The sequence below is a fragment of the Stegostoma tigrinum genome, chromosome 27 (genome assembly GCF_030684315.1).
Source record: "Stegostoma tigrinum isolate sSteTig4 chromosome 27, sSteTig4.hap1, whole genome shotgun sequence".
Taxonomy (NCBI): domain Eukaryota; kingdom Metazoa; phylum Chordata; class Chondrichthyes; order Orectolobiformes; family Stegostomatidae; genus Stegostoma; species Stegostoma tigrinum.
The window spans coordinates 39,873,746-39,895,184 of NC_081380.1; the positions used below are offsets into that span (position 1 = coordinate 39,873,746).

A 21,439-nucleotide genomic window follows, 5' to 3' on the forward strand; every position below is an offset into this window, starting at 1 on the left:
TTACTACAGTACGGCAGGGATATAAACAGGCTTGGTGTGCTTCAGGTGGAAAACCTCATAAACAAAGCACAGGAATGTGTCAGGGACATGAAATGCTGGGATAAACATGGCTGTTTATCAGTCTGGAACACACATTTCAGTGACATTGATAAAAGGCCTAAACCCCTCCACTCCCTTCTGGAATGAGTGACTGGCCACAAGCCAATGAGATTAGAACATCAAGCAAACACTATTAGTTAAAAGTTATCAACAGCTATAGAATTTATTCCTATTGTAATTGCTATTTGATGATTGCAATATGGACTAACCCCCATAGCAAGCAGCAAGCTGTGAAGGAAAGAGCTAACAGGTTGTATAGGCCCTTTCAGTATAAGGAGCTATTGGTGAGTCATCAGAGCCATATCAGAGGTGCAGACATGCATGGAAATGTATTTAAAGACAGTAACTATATCTCGTATCACAAGCAACTGATATGTGTTATTTCTTCACCAAGGACAGAGATTGGAAGAATAACCGACGCAATGCAAGGGGTTTTCAATGATGTTGCTCAGACTCTCCTGCTGAGGAAGATTAGAAGTTTGGTCCCTATCGACTTCTGGAAGGAAGTAAAAGACCTTTTCCAATTGGCCGGGCCAGTGGTAAGTTTGCCTTTCGGAAACATTATTTTAAAAAAATAATGCTATCCGCTTCACGAGAGAAAGAAGTTATTCCAAATGTGCAGGCAATGTTGCCAATGAAACGACTTGTTGCTGGGATTCTCTTCCTCCCACCACATTCCCCCCTCCCCCCACCCCACCCCCACATAAGGGAATGCAATAGTGTTCCGACTGTGCAAACTACAAATTCAGACATTTTCCAATGCAACTTTAGCTAGCTTTCTTCAGAGATCGTCTACTCAGTGATTATCTATTCTATCTCACTGGGCCCAATTCTACTCTTATCCTTCTTTCCTTCAGTTTTGGCAGAAAGGTATAAGATGCAGGCCATTTAGCCCTTTGAGCCTGATCTATCATTCAATTGAATCAGAGAGTTTAACTCTGGTTTGGGTTCTATAACATTTAATGTTCTTGCACCAAGTCTCCAAATGCCCCGAGCTATTTCGTTATCCAAAGATTTGAAGTGGATAGAATGGAGTTAAGTTTCAACAAAAATAATCTGAAATAATTTTACAGCTCAGCAAAAGTTAAAATCCAGTTTCTTTTTCCCATTTACTCAAGATTTCACAATGATGGAAACTATTTTAAAGCTTCTATAATTGAGACATTATTAGTTGGACATATTGCTGGATAACTTATCGATTGTCTTGCCTCTCTACTTCCTCAACAACCACCCCTTTATAACTGATAGATAAAAATATTCAAACAAAGGAAAGGTATTATTGAACTGGAGACGGGTCAAAAAAGATTTACCAGAATGTGGCCGGAAATGGAGGGTTTGATTTGTAGGGATAGGCTGGATATGCTGGGACCTCTTTTTTTTCACTGGAGCATTGAGGTCTGAGAGGTGACCTTGTAAAGGATTAGAAAATCATGAGGGGTATACCTAAGGTGAATAGCAAAGGTCTTTTTCCTAAGGTAAGGGAAAACTAGGAGGCACACTTTTTAGATGAGAAGAGAAAGGTTTAGAAAGATCACGAGGGGTAACTTTTTTACATGGAGTGTGGTTTGTATGTAGAATGAGCTGTCAGAGGAAGCGTTAGGTGCAGGAACAGTAATAACATTTAACAGACATTTGGATAAGTACATGAATAGGAAAGGTTTGGAGGGATATGGGACAAACACACGAAAGTGGGGCTAGTTTAGTTTGGGAACAATGCTGAAGGGTCTGTTTCTGTGCTGTATGACTCTGTGAAAATTGAAATAAACAGTTTTTCTGAACTGTTCCAAAGATTTTCTCCTGAGTCTTTCTCACAGCAGTGTCAGCGAGATAAAATGCTTCCTCCCAGAGATTGCAGGGTTCTCCTGGACAGTTGGTAACTTTGTTAACAATGCTAATGTATTTTTGAAGGCTGTGCTTTTTGAGACTGAGCAGCACATGCAGTACGGTCTAGGGAGATGCTCGCACGTGTGTCAGGGGCTGAGATTTATTTAAAGATAAATCCACACTCAAAATTTTGTCACTCGTGTAGCTGGCAATATGAGAGACGCTGAGAGAATGGACGGATGGAGGTGGGGGGTGTGGGGGAGGTGAGAGAATGGACATAATGGGGAGAGAATGGATGGGGTGGGGGAGAGAAAGGATGGGGTTGGGGAGAGAATGAGTGGGACTGGGGAGAGAATGGGTGGGATTGGGGATTGGCCTTCCCGGTCCTCTGAACCTGCTTGGCCTGCTGTGTTCATCCAGCTCTAGATCATGTTATCTTAGTTTTATTGTAAGCACTTAAGATGAAAAAATTAGGCTTGCAAATGTTTTTACCACCTTTGTGAGCAAACTGAGGCAATATAAATGCATGGGCTGTCAAACCGTGGATAATATTTGATACTTAATTTATTCGACTGTCCACATTTGCGACAGATTTTTGTATCACTGCAGAATGCTCATACCGTATAATTGTGTGATCCCTGAAAGTTATGGGGAGTGAGCAAAATAGCAGGGTTACATACAAAACCAGAAATTGTTGGAGCGACTCAGCAAGTTTGGCAGCATCTGTGGAGAGAAGAATGGAGTTATTGTTTCAGGTTCAGTGACCTTTCTTCAGAACTCAGTAATGGGTCACTGCGATTAGAGTAAGTGGCCAACAGGCAGAAAAGCATGAGTACAGAGATGTTCAGATGAGTGGCCTTAAATCTATTTTTTTGACCAACTTTTGTCATGAGGTCTACTTACGTGACTCAGTATTAAATGTTTGTGCAGTAATTGTAGTGAGGTCAGCCAGGTGAATGTCATAGAATAGGAGTTCCCTGATTGGGGCTGCTAATCTGGCCCAATCAGGGAGCCTCGGCTGATAGATATAAATTGGGGTATCAGGGGTTCTGCTCACTCTGAGAGCTGACTCTGAGGAAGCCAGCTCAGTGCCGGGGCTCTTCGTGTGTAAATAACGGGTCCCTTGGTAATGGGATACTGGCCTCTATGGAGTTACTTCACTTTGTTTCCTCCCAAGTGTCTTGGGATATTTTACCATGTTGGTTGCAGCTTTCTATTCTATAAAACAATGGTTTCCAGTATGGTGGTTCTCTCTGTGTTAAACATTGCCTGGCTTGGGTCAGGAGCCTCTGCTCTGACAGTGGGATGGGAAGGTGCACTAGGCACTGGTTTCTGGCCTCTCTGCGCTCTCCTCTCGGGCCATCTGAGCTTCTCATTTCTGTTCCCCCTTTTCCAACAACCTTCCAGCTGCCATGGCGTCAGTGACCAGCTTCCAATTGTCCGGTGTCAATGTCTGACATCTTCGCTACTCACTCACAGACGTGGTCGTAGCACAGGTAAGGAGTTCCGGAAAGCTACGATAAGGCAGTGGGCTCACCATCCACCAGGTCTTGGGGTAGGTAGCTGTCACCCACTCCATGAATGTGTTGGATCCCATGCAGAGACTGTTAGCTTAGCAATGACTGAAGGTTGATGGGGCACTCCAGGACTTCAGAGTTAGTGACCTCGACATACGAAGTGATATGCCTGAGACAGCAAAGAAGATCGTTGCACAATTTTTCCTACCAAGAGGTTGTCACACAGTCAAGGAGTGTATAGGGTGGTTAAGAAAGCATATGGAACCTTCTTCTGAGGTGACATAAGCTAAAACGGCAGGATGTTACGTTGGAGATCTACAAAACGTTGGATATGGCACAGCTGGAGTATAGTTTTACAGCAGTAACAACAGCTTTTTAACACTGAATAGAGGTTGGATAAGATCAAATTTCTTTCTCTGGAGCACAGAAGGTTGTGGGGGAAGGGACCTGATTGAGGGATGTAGGACTATGAGGGGCATGGACAAAGGGGATAGAAAGCAGCTGTTCCCCTTAGTTGGAAGGTCAATGCAGAAAGGGCACACTTTTAAGGTAAAAGGCAGGAGGTTTTGAGGAATGAATTTTTCACTCAGTGAATGGTGGGGGTCCGGAATGTGCTGCCTGGGAGGGTAGTTAAAGAGGAAAATCTCACAATCTTTTAAAAAGTCTGTGGATCAGCACATGAAATATCATAACATTCAAGCCAAGTGCTGGGAAGTGGGACTAGTGTAGATTTAGAGTAGCACTGTCAGTACAGATTTGATGGGCTGAAGATATTACAACTGCAGAAAGTACAATGACTGCAGCATCAAACAACAGATTTCTGGTGACCGTGGAGCAGATGTGTTTGGAGCTAACACTAACCCTCCAGCATGACATTGTTAATACTGATAGACAGCGGTGTGTTATCATTCCTGGACCATGACTTTCTGAGCAGTGATTGACTGAAAGCCATCGAGCTCTCTCGCAAATGTAAGGAGTTTGATCTATCCATTGTTATCAGGAACCTCAATGAAATGCTCCAAGATGTTTCCACCTCCCAGCTAGTTACCATGTTAAAGATGCGACATAGGTATGACGTGTTAGTGCTGATCATTATACAGGAGCTCAGGTTTAAGTGGATAGTACTCTTTGCATCCAGTTTTTTTCCTGTTATTTTGAACAAGCTTAAAAGTAGACGATTCCAAGAGAAAAAGTTGAAAACCTTCCAAAGAGTACATGGGCAGCACAGCGCGTCAGGGGATAGTACTGCTACCTCACAGCGCCAGGGACCTGGGTTCGATTCCATCCTCCGGCGGCTGTCTGTGTGGAGTTTGCACATTCTCCCCGTGTCTGCATGGGCTTCCTCCGGGTGCTCCGGTTTCCTCCCACAGTCCAAAGATGTGTAGGCTAGGTAGGCCATGCTAAAGTGCACACAGTGTCCAGGGATATGTAAATTTGTGGATTGGCCATGGGAAATGCAGGGGGTGGGATGCTGTTTCAGGATCAGTGTGGGATCAGCGGGCCAAATGGCCTGCTTTCACACTTATAGGGATTCTACAAGATGAGGGGAAGAAGAACAATGGTTGGTTAATGCCAACCTTGGTTTTAAAAGTTGCTGTTGACAAGCGGAAAGTTTAGGTGTGATCCATTTTTAGGTTTCCAGTGAACCGATGCAGAAATGGTGTCATGAATCCAGCTCAATGCAGTTACGAAACCCTCCTCTTGTTTCAGAAAGGAACTCTTCCGCACAAGCTGGTGTTTTTTTTAAGTGACACAACCACTGATACAGTTTAGCTGCAAGATTCGGAACTTGGTATCTAAAAAAAGATAAGCTTAAAGCAGCAGTTTCTAGAAGGTTTTGGAGAAGATCCAATGTAGGAATGTGACAGCTGATCTCCTCTGTATCACTGCCCCTCAACATTGCTTGGTAAGGGGTGATTCCTAATCAAGCCTGGGCCACATTCGTAGCTTTGCTATCTGACAATCCTCCTTGCACTGAAATAAAGTTCAAAAGAAAGCAAACATTGTTTATTCTAGGTCAAGCTGAGCAACAAAATAAAAACACACTTAAATATGTGAGCAAAAGTGTTTGCTTTGTAGCAAAGTGTGGAGCTGGATGAAGACAGCAGGCCAAGCAGCATCTTAGGGGCGCAAAAGCTGACGTTTCGGGCCTAGACCCTTCATCAGATGAAGGGTCTAGGCCTGAAACGTCAGCTTTTGTGCTCCTGAGATGCTGCTTGGCCTGCTGTGTTTGTCCAGCTCCACACTTTGTTATCTCAGATTCTCCAGCATCTGCAGTTCCCATTATCTCTGTTCGCTTTGTAACTGTTTTAATTCTGGAAGTCTTCCTTTGTCCTGTTCTCCTGGCAGTGAAGGGGCTGCCATCTCTTTCTGCTGCCTACCTCAAGACTGAATACCACCCCATACTATGCATTCACCTATCCACCTATTGATGGAGTTGAGGGGTCAGGGCAATAAACATCTGGCTAACCATGATTCTTGTTTCCCATTTCACTGCTGGTGTTCGACCAGCAAGATTAAGAGCTTGCACTTAATCTGTACTATCGGCACAGTTTCTAGCCCCAGCACTCCAACCAGCCCCCTCCACTATTGCATAAATGCTTTCACCTCCAGATTTCATGTTGTCTTAACGAAGAGTCATCTGGACTCAAAATGTCAGCTCGCTCTCTCTCCATGGATACTGCCTGACCCGCTGTGATTTCCAGCATTTGTTGTTTTTCAGTACAGATTCCAGCATCTGCAGTGATGTGCTCCCACATTTTTGTTTTCTGTTTGCCGAAGCCTTTGACAAACACCTCACTGTAGGAAAGCAAGAGAGACCAAATGAAAGTAAGGGTCTTTCAGCACTGTATTGCCCATGCCCACTTCTTCTACTTGGTGAGGTCACATAATTATTGCCACATCTGCACTGCAGAGGCTAAAAATCCCTTAATTCCATGTAGAGTGGACCATTAAGGCTGATCAGACCACACACCCCACTACTGCCACTATTGTTCATTAGGCATTTATTACAGTTCCCAGCCGTGTGCCTACAACGCAATCACAGGAACTGCTTTGTCTGGGCTAGTGTGGAGCAAAACAGTTAAAACAGTACCATGTTTCCCACAGCATGCCATGTTCCAAGTGGCCCCCAGTAAGATGGAGGCTGAGGTCTTTAAGCCAGCAGGGTCACATGTTATGATACCATGGTGATGTCATGAGAACGTTCCTCAATGGTATTGCATAAATTGGCCTTGAGACATAACATGGTCTTTTCGAAAATAAACAAATTTAAATGCATGTTTCAGAGTACACACCTTTGGAAGCATCAGCTTGTCTGGGTTGATTGTACTCTTGTGTTATTTGAATTCGAAACATATAAATTCTACATAACAGAGATTGCAGGTAGTTCCCTTATAATGCGTTAGTTGCGTTCTTGTGTGACCTCACACTGTAGAAAATTGCTATACCTGTACAACAGAATGTACACATTATCCAAACGGTGTCCACTATTCTTCAACCACATCATAGCCAATTTGCATTAACGAAACACATGTTATATTGGAACTACCTGTATACTAAATTTATAACATAGAAACAGGCATTCAGCCCAACTGGTCTGCATTAGCACTTACATGTGGACTTCACCAGCTTCAAAATCTCCCCTTCCCCCACCGCATCCCAAAACCAGCCCAGTTTGTCCCCTCCCCCCACAGCATCACTAAACCAGCCCAGCTCTTCCCCCTCCACCCACTGCATCCCAAAACCAGTCCAACCTGTCTCTGCCTCCCTAACCTGTTCTTCCTCTCACCCACCCCTTCCTCCCACCCCAAGCCGCACCTCCCTTTCCTACCTACTAACCTCATCCCACCTCCTTGACCTGTCCGTCTTCCCTGGACTGACCTATCCCCTCCCTACCTCCCCACCTATACTCTCCTCTCCACCTATCTTCTTTTCTCTCCATCTTCGGTCCGCCTGCCCCTCTCTCCCTATTTATTCCAGAACCCTCACCCCATCCCCCTCTCTGATGAAGGGTCTAGGCCCGAAACGTCAGCTTTTGTGCTCCTGGGATGCTGCTGGGCCTGCTGTGTTCGTCCAGCCTCACATTTTATTATCTTACATTCCATGTGTGTCTTTTCTAGCTTCTAGCCCTACTTCATCTCATCTTATCAACCTCTCTTTCTATTCTTCCTCCATCATCTGCTCAAACTAATTTCCCAGTAAATAAATCAACAAATTAAATTGTATTAAAGTAATGTTGCAAATTTGACCTTCTGTACAATTTACTTCTTAATGTGTATCTATCTAATGCCTTCTCATCAGGCTCAAAATGCTGAGTCTGTCTCAATATTTCACACCTTACAGAGTCCCGGGAGGAACCCTATGGTCTTCTCCAAACAGCGTCCTACTCACAAAAAAGCTAACTGGCTCCAGGCCAAACAGACTCAACAAAGCTGCATGAAATAACTCCACAGAGGCTTGTATCCCATCACTAAGTTACCCTTCATTTACACACGGAGAGTCGCTAACACTGAGCCAGCTTCCTCAGAGCCAGCTCTCAGAGTGAGCAGAACCTCTGACACTCCTGTTTATATTTGTCAGCCAGGGCTCCTTGATTGGATCAGATTAACAGCCCTAATCAGGGAACTCATATCCTATGAAGTCCACCTGGCTGATCTTGTTACAATCACTTCAATGCAGATTTTAGACAATAGACAATAGGTGCAGGAGTAGGCCATTCGGCCCTTCAAGCCAGCACCACCATTCATTATGATCATGGCTGATCATCCACAATCAGTATCCTGTTCCTGCCTTACCCCCATAACCCTTGATCCCACTATCTTTAAGAGCTCTATCCATCTCTTTCTTGAAAGTATCCAGAGAGTTGGCCTCCACTGCCTTCTGGGGCAGAGCATTCCATATATCCACCACTCTCTGGGTGAAGAAGTTTTGCCTCAACTCTGTTCTAAATGGCCTACCCCTTATTTTTAAACTTTGTCCTCTGGTTCTGGGCTCACCCATCAGCGGAAACATGCTTCCTGCCTCCACAGTGTCCAATCCCTTAATAATCTTATACGCCTCAATCAGATCCCCTCTCATCCTTCTAAACTCAAGTGTATACAAGCCCAGTCGCTCCAATCTTTCAACATATGATAGCCCCGCCATTCCGGGACATTTTAGGGCCCTAAGAGCGTTTCAAAACATTAGCAACTCTGTCAAGGTTCGGCAGCCCAACACAGTGCTGGCAGAGTGCTGCAGTTGTCCTGGGTGCCAAAATTGGTTTAGTCAATAAATGCAGGTTCAATCAGTGGTCCACATTGTTCATGTGGCTGTGGAAAATCTCATTGCTCTGTTGGAAAAAAGGAGGAGGGGATTTTCCTCAATTAACTGCTCCAAAGACTACTGTCCAGCTGTAGACCTGTTGGAGGTATGTTGCCTGTTTGTGGGTTCTCAGAGTGTGTAACAGCTGTTACTCACGTAAACACTGCTCCTGAACTTTTCTAAGAAGCTCAGTCTCTTGGGTAAAAATAGAAAATTCCAGGAACACTCCACAGCTCTGGCAGGATCTGAGGAGAGAGAAAATCAAGAGGTGACATTCAAATAACAGCAAAATGCTGCAGATAGAGTTCCAAAACAATGTTAACTCTGTTTTTCTCCTCTCCACAGATGCTGCTGGACCTGCTTAGCCTCTCCAGCACTTTTTGTTTTTGTCCAAGTTGATGGCAAGTTGTTAGAACTGGTAGAATTTAGAGACTTTTGGCAGTTTTTAAAGCAAGTGCAGAGATTGGGATGTCAGTGGAAATGAAAGTAAAGGAGGAAACAACTGATGGAGAAGTGGGATGGATTGCAGGAACACTTAAACGACAATAGCATAAGGCACGATGTCGCAAGGCAAAAGAGTGTGTTAACTAGACAAGGAAGGAAATAATGGCATCCACAGACCTGTAAACGTTCAGATGTAAAAGCAAGGTTTTCTGTTCTCCTAATGTGCTTTACTTACATTTTGATGTACAAAGTCATTTTTCTAGCAGTTCTCATGACCTCAGAACACCCAAAGTTTACTGCAAATGAAGTAGTGATGACTGTATCGAAGCATCCCAAGGAATTATGGGTGCACAGCGCTTTGTATATATTCAAGAGTGAGGTAAGTTGACATTAGGACACTGAGGGGGCATTAATTATAGCGTTGAATGGGATGTTGAACCTGAGGTCAATGATCAGTCAACATCTTATTGAATTTCAAGTCACGCTAAGAGAACACATAATCTACTCGTACTTTGGCTTCTTAGTCCTTATAAAGGATGCAGAACACAGAGAGGAAGCAAACAGTTGGTTATTCAAAAACACTAACTAATTTGACTTCTGTGAGTACACTGAATATTAGCTTTGGATGTTAAATCCATTCTGGCTTGGGCTTTCACATACAGATTGGGCCAAATCGAGCTGGTATGAAGAAGTAGGAAAGTTTAATGTTTTGCACACAGTAGTGACAAGGTTATACCAATGTTTCGATAAACCATCCAACTGTACATGGTGGTGGTGGGTTAGCGCAGGATCACAAGACATATTCCTGTGTCCATCATGGAAAAGGGCCAATAACACAATAACCTGCAACTTTAGTATGTTAACTATAATATTGCAAGGTGCTTCACAGGAACTAACCAAACAATGTGATATTGAGCCAAGGTGCCTATCTGTATGGTAGGCTTTAAGTAACACCTTCAAAGAGGCAGATAGTAATGTGTAGAGGTTTAAGAAGGGAATTCCAGAGCTTAAGGCCAGACAGGGTGGTGCTGCTGAAGCAATCACGATTAAACTCAAACAAGAGGTCAGAATCAGAGGAGCGCACAGATCTTGGAGAGATGTAAAACTGGAGGAGGTTGTAGAGAGTGGGAGGACTGAGGGCACGGAAAGATTTAAAAAACCAAGGATGAAACTTTGGCATGCTGGCATCACTCGATTGGGAATCAACGTCATGCAGTAAAATAAGGGGTGATTGATGGAACATGGTGCAAGTTAGGATTAGACCTGCTGAGTTTTGATATAAAAACAGAAAGTGTTGGAGAAACTCAACAGGTTTGGCAGCATCTATAAAGAATGTTCTGAGACCCATGTGTCTTCTTCAGAATGGAACAGGCATGGAAATTACGGTATTGAAGCTTTTGTCAAAGAGTGAGAAGGAGCCTATGTTCAACAGGGTGAGGATAAGTGAAAAACAGCAGTAACGGGAGTGAGAGATAATGGGAACTGCAGATGCTGGAGAATTCCAAGATAATAAAATGTGAGGCTGGATGAACACAGCAGGCCAAGCAGCATCTCAGGAGCACAAAAGCTGACGTTTCGGGCCTAGACCCTTCATCAGAGAGGGGGATGGGGAGAGGGAACTGGAATAAATAGGGAGAGAGGGGGAGGCGGACCGAAGATGGAGAGTAAAGAAGATAGGTGGAGAGAGTTTAGGTGGGGAGGTAGGGAGGGGATAGGTCAGTTCAGGGAAGACGGACAGGTCAAGGAGGTGGGATGAGGTTAGTAGGTAGCTGGGGGTGCGGCTTAGGGTGGGAGGAAGGGATGGGTGAGAGGAAGAACCGGTTAGGGAGGCAGAGACAGGTTGGACTGGTTTTGGGATGCAGTGGGTGGGGGGGAAGAGCTGGGCTGGTTGTGTGGTGCATTGGGGGGAGGGGACGAACTGGGCTGGTTTAGGGATGCAGTAGGGGAAGGGGAGATTTTGAAACTGGTGAAGTCCACATTGATACCATTAGGCTGCAGGGTTCCCAGGCGGAATATGAGTTGCTGTTCCTGCAACCTTCGGGTGGCATCATTGTGGCACTGCAGGAGGCCCATGATGGACATGTCATCTAGGGAATGGGAGGGGGAGTGGAAATGGTTTGCGACTGGGAGGTGCAGTTGTTTGTTGCGAACTGAGCGGAGGTGTTCTGCAAAGCGGTCCCCGAGCCTCCGCTTAGTTTCCCCAATGTAGAGGAAGTCGCACTGGGTACAGTGGATGCAGTATACCACATTGGCAGATGTGCAGGTGAACCTCTGCTTAATGTGCTATGTCATCTTGGGGCCTGGGATAGGAGTGAGGGAGGAGGTGTGGGGACAAGTGTAGCATTTCCTGCGGTTGCAGGGGAAGGTGCCGGGTGTGGTGGGGTTGGAGGGCAGTGTGGAGCGAACAAGGGAGTCACGGAGAGAGTGGTCTCTCCGGAAAGCTGACAGGGGAGGGGATGGAAAAATGTCTTGGGTGGTGGGGTCGGATTGTAAATGGCGGAAGTGTCGGAGGATAATGCGTTGTATCCGGAGGTTGGTAGGGTGGTGTGTGAGAATGAGGGGGATCCTCTTGGGGCGGTTGTGGCGGGGGTGGGGTGTGAGGGATGTGTTGCGGGAAATACGGGAGACGCGGTCAAGGGCGTTCTCGATCACTGTGGGGGGAAAGTTGCGGTCCTTAAAGAACTTGGACATCTGGGATGTGCGGGAGTGGAATGTCTTATCGTGGGAGCAGATGCGGCGGAGGTGGAGGAATTGGGAATAGGGGATGGAATTTTTGCAGGAGGGTGGGTGGGAGGAGGTGTATTCTAGGTAGCTGTGGGAGTCGGTGGGCTTGAAATGGACATCAGTTACAAGGTGGTTGCCTGAGATGGAGACTGAGAGGTCCAGGAAGGTGAGGGATGTGCTGGAGATGGCCCAGGTGAACTGAAGGTTGGGGTGGAAGGTGTTGGTGAAGTGAATGAACTGTTCGAGCTCCTCTGGGGAGCAAGAGGCGGCGCCGATACAGTCATCAATGTACCGGAGGAAGAGGTGGGGTTTGGGGCCTGTGTAGGTGCGGAAGAGGGACTGTTCCACGTAACCTACAAAGAGGCAGGCATAGCTGGGGCCCATGCGGGTGCCCATGGCCACCCTCTTAGTCTGTAGGAAGTGGGAGGAGTCAAAAGAGAAGTTGTTGAGTGTGAGGACGAGTTCAGCTAGGCGGATGAGAGTGTCGGTGGAGGGGGACTGGTCGGGCCTCCGGGACAGGAAGAAGCGGGAGTGAAATGGTTTGACTGAGCTCAAGGTTATGGAGTGGAGCATTGGAACAGTTGAGTGCAGAGGTAGCAAAGGCATGAAGGACAAGGGCAGCAGATATATGAGAACATCTCCATCCGCATGTTCCCCTCCAAGCCACTCACCATCCTGACTTGGAAATATATCACCATTCCCTCACTGTTGCTGAGTCAAAATCCTGGAATTTCTCTCCTTCATGACATTGTGGGTCAACCTACAGTAAATGGGTTGAAGTTGTTCAGGAATGCCGCTCACCACCCAGGGCAAGTAGGGTTGGTTAACAAACACTGGCTCAGCCAACGATGGCCATAGGACCATGGCTGAATGAAAGAAATGCAGTCTGTGAGTTGCCAAAGACTGATAGAAATAGGAAAAGTCTCATAGGTCTAACTAACTCTCTGATTATTTTAAACTCCAATTCCTTCAATCCTTTGTTGCTCGTGCCTTCTCAATATCATTTCTCCTTGAGTTGATTTCAACATCTGCTTGAGTGGCTTTCTTCGTAGTTTATTCCTCAACCTTTGTGCCTCCTGATATAGTCCATGCTTTCTATGTTTTCGTTTGTAGCATTTTTTTTTTAATTCTCCCGTACGTTATGAATAATTTGACTGGCTGGGTTCATTTTGGAAAGCCTGAAGTCATATCCTCTCCAAAGCAAAATTCCATCATTTTCAATGCGAGAGATGAACTGATAATCTGTTGGGTTTTTATTTAAACGGTACAGGTCAACTTAACATGACGGATTTTAAAATATTTTTCTTTTTTATGCAGATTTTGTCACAGCTCATGGTCTTTCTCATCGGCATTGTCAGCTCCATATTTTGTGGACACTTAGGGAAAGTTGAGCTGGACGCCGTTTGTCTTGCTACAGCAGTAAGTATGTTTTGAAATTGGTTTTGACCTATCGCAATGTACTCTTGGTAAAATAGAGATCGACTTGTAATGCATCTTATCCATTTACTGCATTGGTAAGCCTCACTGCCACATTTCCAAGGGCAATGGAAATTGTGCAAAAAATAACAGCCTCGTCACCTGTCGTGTTTGTGCTTCACTTGAACCAGAAACAGGACATGAGGTAGACGGATGGTAAACTTGAACGGGGAATACTTTAATGTGCCTCCTCAGAACTCCACAGGAGGTCAAAGTCTGCCCCTCTAACTCCATCCCCAGGTCACCAGATCTGCTCTCTGAAAGGGCAACACACCCAACTACATACAGAACACTAATGTTGCACATCTTACACGAACAGAGATTAAGCAACAGAGATATGGGAGGTAGCTGTTTATCTTGCCTTCAAACCTGTCATGGCTAATTTGCAACCTAACTCCATACCCCTGGCTGTTCCCCAAATCCTTTTGGATAGAAAACATTTAGCAATCTCAGTTTAACACCTGATTTAGGTCAGGATGAAATGCCTGTTCCCTTTAATAGCTTATAACCAAACTACCCAGTAACCTTCTAAATTCATCTACTATCCATCTTTCTTTAGAGCTTTGGTTACACATATTTCTTGTAAAGACAGAAACAGAAAAAAAAAACCATTTAATGCTCGTCCTGTGTTGAGTTGGATAGGCCCAGGGACAGCTGCTCGTCCAGAACTGGGATCTGATGATTGTTGTCAATGGATCTTGAAAGGATTAACACTGAGAATTGCTAAAAGCACCCCCGCACTATGATGGTGTTAGAACATAGAACATAGAACATTACAGCACAGTACAGGCCCTTCGGCCCTCGATGTTGTGCCGACCTGTCATACCAATCTGAAGCCCAATCTGAAGTGTTGTGCGGACATGCGGGCAAAAGATGGGGTGAGATCTAACACCCAGTCCTCCTCAAAGTCTCTGTAAACATGTCCATCATGTGAGTGCATGCTATCAGGCAATAGGCTACAGGCTGTGATCCCTATCAACATGGCCTGTAGGTGGCACAAGAGAGCATTGTGCAAGGAGAAAGCCAACGATATTGGTAAGGTGATAATGGGAACTGCAGATGCTGGAGAATCCAAGATAATAAAATGTGATCAGAGATAATGGGAACTGCAGATGCTGGAGATTCCAAGATAATAAAATGTGAGGCTGCATGAACACAGCAGGCCCAGCAGCATCTCAGGAGCACAAAAGCTGACGTTTCGGGCCTAGACCCTTCATCGGAGAGGGGGATGGGGAGAGGGAACTGGAATAAATAGGGAGAGAGGGGGAGGCGGTCCGAAGATGGAGAGAAAAGAAGATAGGTGGAGAGGAGTGTATAGGTGGGGAGGTAGGGAGGGGATAGGTCAGTCCAGGTATGGAAAACAATAGCCAGTGCCAAAAATGACACTGCAGAAGGTCATCTGAAGAAAAATTCTTCAGATTTTTAACATTTTTTTCAAATTAAAAATTAATGCATGTTATTCCGAGTCATTGTCACAAAATAATTTCGAGTTTGGATCATGAAGCCATACAGCCGGGAAACAGACCCTTCAGTCCAGCTTGGCCAGGCTGACCCTGGAGCAGGCTACCCCTGACCTCCAGCGCCAGCCTCCTCCTACCCCTGGTGCAGTCTCCCCACCAGCCCCCTCCTGCAACCAGTGCATGCCTGTCTCTCCCGGCCTTTGTCCCTGCTCTTGTTGGTGAGAGGCCCCTTTCGCTGTACTCAGGCCCAGCCTGGGCTCTGCCTCCCCCCCACCCTCTCCTCAGTGGTGCCTGCGCTGGTGCTGAAGTCATGGCTCATGGAGCACGGTGACAACAGTGACACGTGCGCAGCTGCTTCATGTGGTCAACTGGTGTCACGCGCTGCATCTGTACAAACACGGAAGCCATTTTGATGTTGTTGGATAATCGTTCTGTAAGTATGCCCTGTTATCTACAAGGGACAGTTTTAGTTAGGGCAGACTATGGTTTTAGGAACATAGCAACAGGAGGAGGCCATTCAGCCCCTCATACCTGTTCTGCTATTCATATAATCGTGGCTGATCTGCGGCCTAACTCCACCTGCCTGCCTTGGGCCTATGTCTCTGGATACCGTAGAACATAGATTAGTACACTTTAGGGTCATCGGCCCACAATGTTGTGCTAACCTTTTATCCTACTAAGATCAATCTACCCTGCACACCCTGCATTTTACAATCCTCCATGTGCCTATCCAAGAGTCGCTTAAAAGTCTCTAAAGTATTTGACTCCACTACCACTGCAGGCAGGGCATTCCACACACCCACCACTCTGTGTAAAGAACCTACCTCTGACGTCTCCCCTACACCTCCCACCAATCACCTTAAAACTATGTCATCTTGTAATAGTCATTTCCGCCCTGGGAAAAAGTCTCCGACTATCCACTTTATCTATGCCTCTCATCATCTTGTAAACCTCTATCAAGTCACCTCTCATCCTTCTTCACTCCAATGAAAACCCTTGCTTAACAAAATTAGTCTATCTCACATTTAAATTTAACAATTGACCACCTTTTAAGGGAGACAGTTCCAAACCTCTACCTCCCTTTGTGTGTAGAAGTACTTTCTAACATCTCTCCTGAATGGCCTGGTCCTAATTCTTAAGCTATGCCACCTGGTTTTAGAATCTTCAACCATTAGAAATAGTTTATCTGTATCTACCCTGTCCTTCCCTGTTTATGTCTTGAAAACCTCAATTTGATCACCCAGTCAGACTTCTAAAGAATAAAAGCTTGATTTGTCTAATCTCTCCTCGTAATTTAACCTCTAAAGTGCAGTTATCATCGTTGTGAACCTGCATTAAGCTCCCTCCTGGGCCAAAACATCCTTCCGGAGGCCTGGTGTTCACATTTGCTGACCGTATGATAAGTGCAGTCCAACTAGCGTTTTGTGTAGCTGCAGTGTGCGTCCCTATAGTCCAACCCTTTAGATATAGAGCAAAGAACAAAGAAAATTACAGCACAGGAACAGGCCCTTCGGCCCTCCAAGCCAGCACCAATCAAGATCCTCTGTCACATATAAAAGCCTGCATTCCATTAGCCTTATTCGCTATTTCTTCTACCCTGTTTGTGACCTTTGCACCCGAACCTCACTATCACCCTTCCAATGAAGTCTCAGTCTCTTCCAGTTAAAGGGGGTTATGGCACCATTCTACATCACAAGCAGCAATGTGTACAGCAGAGCGAACCATCATGCCCAACATCTTGCCAAAATAATGCCTCAGAGTTCACAGAGTTTAGAGGAAAAAGTAGCACAGCAATGACATGAGATTCGTAATCCAGAGGCCTGGGCCAATGCTTTCGAGAATTCAGATGGGAATGGTATGGACTGAAATTCAGTTAAATGATAAAACTTGGAATGAAATAATAAGCTCACTGATGGCAATCATGAAAAGTCTGGATTGTTGTAAAAATATATCTGCTTCACTCACATTATTCAGGGGAGGAAGTCTCCATGCTTCAACACAATGTGGAGCTGGAGGAACACGGCAGGTTGGGCAGCATCAGAGGAGCAGGACAGTCAACGTTTCGGGTCTGGACCCTTCATCAGGACTCTTTATTGCCATCTTTAACTGGTTTGGCCAACAAGTGACTCCAGGCCCACAGCAAATGCTGTTGGCTCTTAACTGTCCTCTGAGATGGCCCAGACCAAAACACTCAGTTCAGGGGCAACTAGGGATGGCCAATCAATATCAACATTGCCCCTTGACACTAACGTCCCATCATTTTAGAAAATACACCCACATCCTTGAGCATAGTTATTTGGATAAGATACCAGTCAGCTTCCAGCAATTGTCCAGTCATAACTCAACACAGATCAGAGAAAAAGCGGATTTTTAAAAAATAAACATATCTCGAGTCATGCACCAACTTGTTTATCACTTCCTCGCCCCCATGAACTTTGTCTTAATTTCAAAAATATACGCTATTCATAAGTTTTTTTTATATATGTGCGTAGTCACTAAAGCAACTCAATTTGGTACAGTAGCATATGAAGGAAGAAGCAAACATTGGATTTTGACTCTATCCAAACAAACAAAACCAAAGACATCTCTTACTTGTACAAAATATATATTTGCCTAGCCAGCTATTCAGTTGCCTTAAACTGCTTTGAGATATTGGCTGATCCAGCACAATCCCAGGATAATTAGGGCAGTTAATGTTAATGAAAATGAATGAGAATAGCTTGGGAGACATGTTGTCTACATGTAAGGTAACAAGGTGTGGAGCTGGATGAACACAGCAGGCCAAGCAGCATCTCAGGAGCACAAAAGCTGATGTTTCGAGCCTAGAGGTTTCTGATGAAGGGTCTAGGCCCGAAACGTCAGCCTTTGTGCTCTTGAGATGCTGCCTGGCCTGCTGTGTTCATCCAGCTCCACACTTTTTATCTCGGATTCTCCAGTATGTGCTGTTCCCATTATCTCTGTCTACACGTAAGGTTTGTTTTTGGCAGCATACTTGGGCAATCCATAATTAAAACTGTTAAATGCTTCTTTTCTCTTCACTCCTCCTTACACAGGTGATAAACGTCTCAGGTATCTCTGTAGGTGCTGGGCTCGCTTCTGCATGTGACACCTTCATATCCCAGGTACGTGATGTGAAAGCCCGAAACGGACATCCTTTTGTACCCAACCTGGGATATTATGTTGTAACAAAGTGCAGAGCTGGATGAGCACAGCAGGCCAAGCAGCATCAGAGGAGCAGGAAAGCTGACGTTTCAGGCCTAGACCCTCCCTGCTGTCTTCATCCAGCTCTACACTTTATTATATCAGATTCTCCAGCATCTGCAGCTCCTACTGTCTCAGGAATGTTATGTTGTTGCATCGGAGCAGGATAATTCCTTGAATTTCAGCACTTAATAAAACTGCTGCTCGTTTTGAAGGCTTCCGTTGAGGCAGCTGAAGGGATGGTGTATAAGCCGACATTTTCCCAGCTTCCATCAGTTCTGAGGAAGGGTCACCGGACCTGAAACATTAACTCTGATTTTCTTTCTTCACAGATGCTGCCAGACCTGCTGAGCTTTTCCAGCAACTGTTTTTTTGTAGGGGTGCTGGATTTCTTTTTCTTTATTCATTCACGAGATGAGGGCGTCGCTGGCCAGGCAGCATTTATCGCCCATCCCTTATTGCCTGGAGGGCACTTAAGAGTCAACCATATTGCTATGGGTCTGGGTCACATGTAGACCAGACCTGGTAGGAAGGTAGCTTCCTTCCCTAAAGGGCATTAGCAAACCAGATGGGGTTTTCCAACAATCGACTACAGGACCTAAAACATTTATCATTAGGTTCACCTCCCACCCGAATTTGAATTTACGCAGAGAGTGGTGGGTGCATGGAATGCACTGCCAGTAGACTCTGATACATTTGAGATATTTAAGCGATTCTTAGATAGGCACATGGATGATAGTAAAATGTAAGGTAGATGATCTAGGATGATAGGTCAGCATAACATTGTGGGTCAAAGGGCCTGATGTGCAAATTCCACCACCTGCTGGGGTAGGATTTGAACTTGGGTCCCCAGAGCAATTAGCCAGGTCTCTGGATTAACAGCCCAGTGATAATTGCACTAGGCCATTGCCTCCCCTGCTTGGATCAGGTAAGGACAAGTCAGTCAGGGTTCCGTTTCCTGATTATTATCCAGTGACTCAGGCCCAGGCAGATAGTATGAGTTGGACACCTTGGTGTGATGCCCCTGATGACACTTAGCTCGCTCTTCGTCATAGAGCAATTTTAACCCATCGAGCCCATCAGAGTATTATTTGGATTGATAACTGCCTATTTGATTTTACAATCTATTTGGAAAGGAAGCAAAGCTGGATGTAGGTTGGAAGCTACGGTTCCAGTGGATGCTGCAGCTTTTGACGTGGAGTGTGTTGCATTACAGAAGGAAAGGCCTGCATTTGTATAGCACCTTCCAAGACCTGAGGAAGTCTCAAAGATCATTACAATGATTAGTTACATAACAGAGATAGGGTGGGGTCTGGGTGGGATGCTTTTCAGAGGATTGGTACAGATTCGATGAGCTGAATGGCCTCTTTCTGCACTGTAAGGGTTCGATGATTGTATGAATACGGTATCCGATTTTACACACAGCAAACACCCACAAACAGCAATGTGCTATTAACTGGATAACAGTCCAGATCTTGGGCTGACCAGGGTCAGTGTTGGGACCACAACTTTTCACTTTATACATTAATGATCTTGATGAAGGAACTGTGGGTATTCTGGCTAAGTTTGCAGACAATACAAAGATAGGTGGAGGGACAGGTAGTATTGAGGAGGAGGGGAGGCTACCGAAGGATTTCGACCAGTTAGGAGAGTCAGCAAAGAAGTGGCAGATGGAGTACAACGTGGGAAAGTGTGAGGTCATGCCCTTTGGTAAGAAGAACAAAAGCATGGACTATTTTCTAAATGGGGAGAAAATTCAGAAATCGGAAGTGTAAGAGACTTGAGAGTTCTCCTCCAGGATTCTCTCGAGGTAAACTTGCAGGTTGAGTCAGTAGTCAGGAAGGCAAATGCAATGTTGACAATTATTTTGAGAGGTCTTGAATATAAAAGCAGGGATGTACGACTGAGGCGTTATAAGGCTCTGGTCAGGCCACATTTGGAGTATTGTGTGCAGTTTTGGGCCCCATACCTCGGGAAGGATGTACTGGCCCTGGAGCAGGATCAGAGGAGTTTCACGAGAATGGTCCCAGGATTGAAAAGCTTAACATATCTGGGACTCTGGGACGAGAGTCATTGGAGTTTAGAAGGATGAAGGGGGATCTAATTGAAACTTACAGAATACTGAATGGCCTGGACAAAGTGGATGTTGGAAAGATGTTGCCATTGGTAGGAGAGTCTAGGACCCAAGGGCACAGCCTTAGAGTAAAGGGAAGACCTTTTAGATCAGAGATAAGGAGAAACTTTTTCAGCCAGACAGTGGTGAACTTATGGAATTCACTACCACAGAAGGCTGTGGGGGCCAGGCCATTTCAGGTCATTTAAGACTGAGATAGATAAGTTCTTGATTATTAAGTAGATCAAGGGTTATGGGGAGAAAGCAGGAGAATGGGCTTGAGGAACTTATCAGCCATGATTGAATGGCGGCAGACCCGATGGGCCGAATGGCCTAATTTCTGCTGCCATGATTTATGGTCTTACCGTCTTATGGAACTGTGAATGCAATAGGCCAGCTCCCCACTCCAGATTCCATTGAATTCAAATTTCACCAAGGTGGGATTCAACCTCATGTGCCTAAAACATTAGCCTGGGGTTCTAGGCTAGTCCAGTTACAATACAACATTTGTTGCCCATTCCTGGTTGCCCTTCAGACTGTGGTGGTGAGCTGCCTTCCTGAACCATGCAGTCCATGTGCAGCAGATTGACCCACAATGCCCTTAGAGAGGGACTTCCAGGTTTTTGACCCAGTGACCATGAAGGAACAGTGATAGACTTCCAAGTCAGGATGGTGAGCGGCTTGGAGGGCTATGTACAGATGTTTGTGTTCCCATGTATCCGCTGCCCTTGTCCTTCTAGATGGAATTGGTCGTGGGTTTGGAAGGTGTCATCTGAGGATCTTTAGTGAACTTCTGCAGTGCATGTTGTAAACAGTACACACTGCTGTTACTGAGCATCGGTGGTGGAGGGAGTGGTTGTTTATGGATGTGGTGCCAATCAAGCGGGCTGCTTTGTCCTGGATGGTGACAAGCTTCTTGAGTGTTATTAAGTAGATCAAGGGCTATGGGGAGAAAGCAGGAGAATGGGCTTGAGGAACTTATCAGCCTCATCCAGACAAGTGGGGAGTATTCCATCACACTCCTGACTTGTGCCTTGTCAGTGGTGGACAGGCTTTGGAGTATCAGAGGGTGAGTTATTCACCCCAGTATTCCTAGCCTCTGATCTGCTCTTGTAGCTACTATGTTTATATAGCATGTCCAGTTGATTTTCTGGTTAATGATGATCCCAAAGATTTTGACAGCGATGATAACACCATTGAACATCAAGGGGCAGTGGTTAGATTGTCTCTTATTGGAGATGATCATTTCTTGACATTTGTATGGCATAAATATTACTTGC

The 21,439-nt window shown here is 45.3% G+C and overlaps 1 protein-coding gene across 3 annotated transcripts in view; it reads left to right on the forward strand.

Annotated features, from left to right (window-relative positions):
• Window positions 1-261: 261 nt before the first annotated feature.
• Window positions 262-21,439, forward strand: part of LOC125464651 (multidrug and toxin extrusion protein 1-like) — a 77,670-nt gene continuing 56,492 nt past the window's right edge. For 2 of the 3 annotated variants that reach the window (XM_048557290.2, XM_048557292.2), the window contains exons 1-4: window positions 262-383; window positions 494-638; window positions 13,227-13,328; window positions 17,899-17,967. In XM_048557290.2, coding sequence (XP_048413247.2) covers window positions 522-638; window positions 13,227-13,328; window positions 17,899-17,967 — 288 coding nt within the window. In that variant the 5' untranslated portion in view covers window positions 262-383; window positions 494-521. The remainder of the gene's footprint in view (window positions 384-493; window positions 639-13,226; window positions 13,329-17,898; window positions 17,968-21,439) is intronic. The other variant, XM_048557291.2, reaches the window with a different exon arrangement.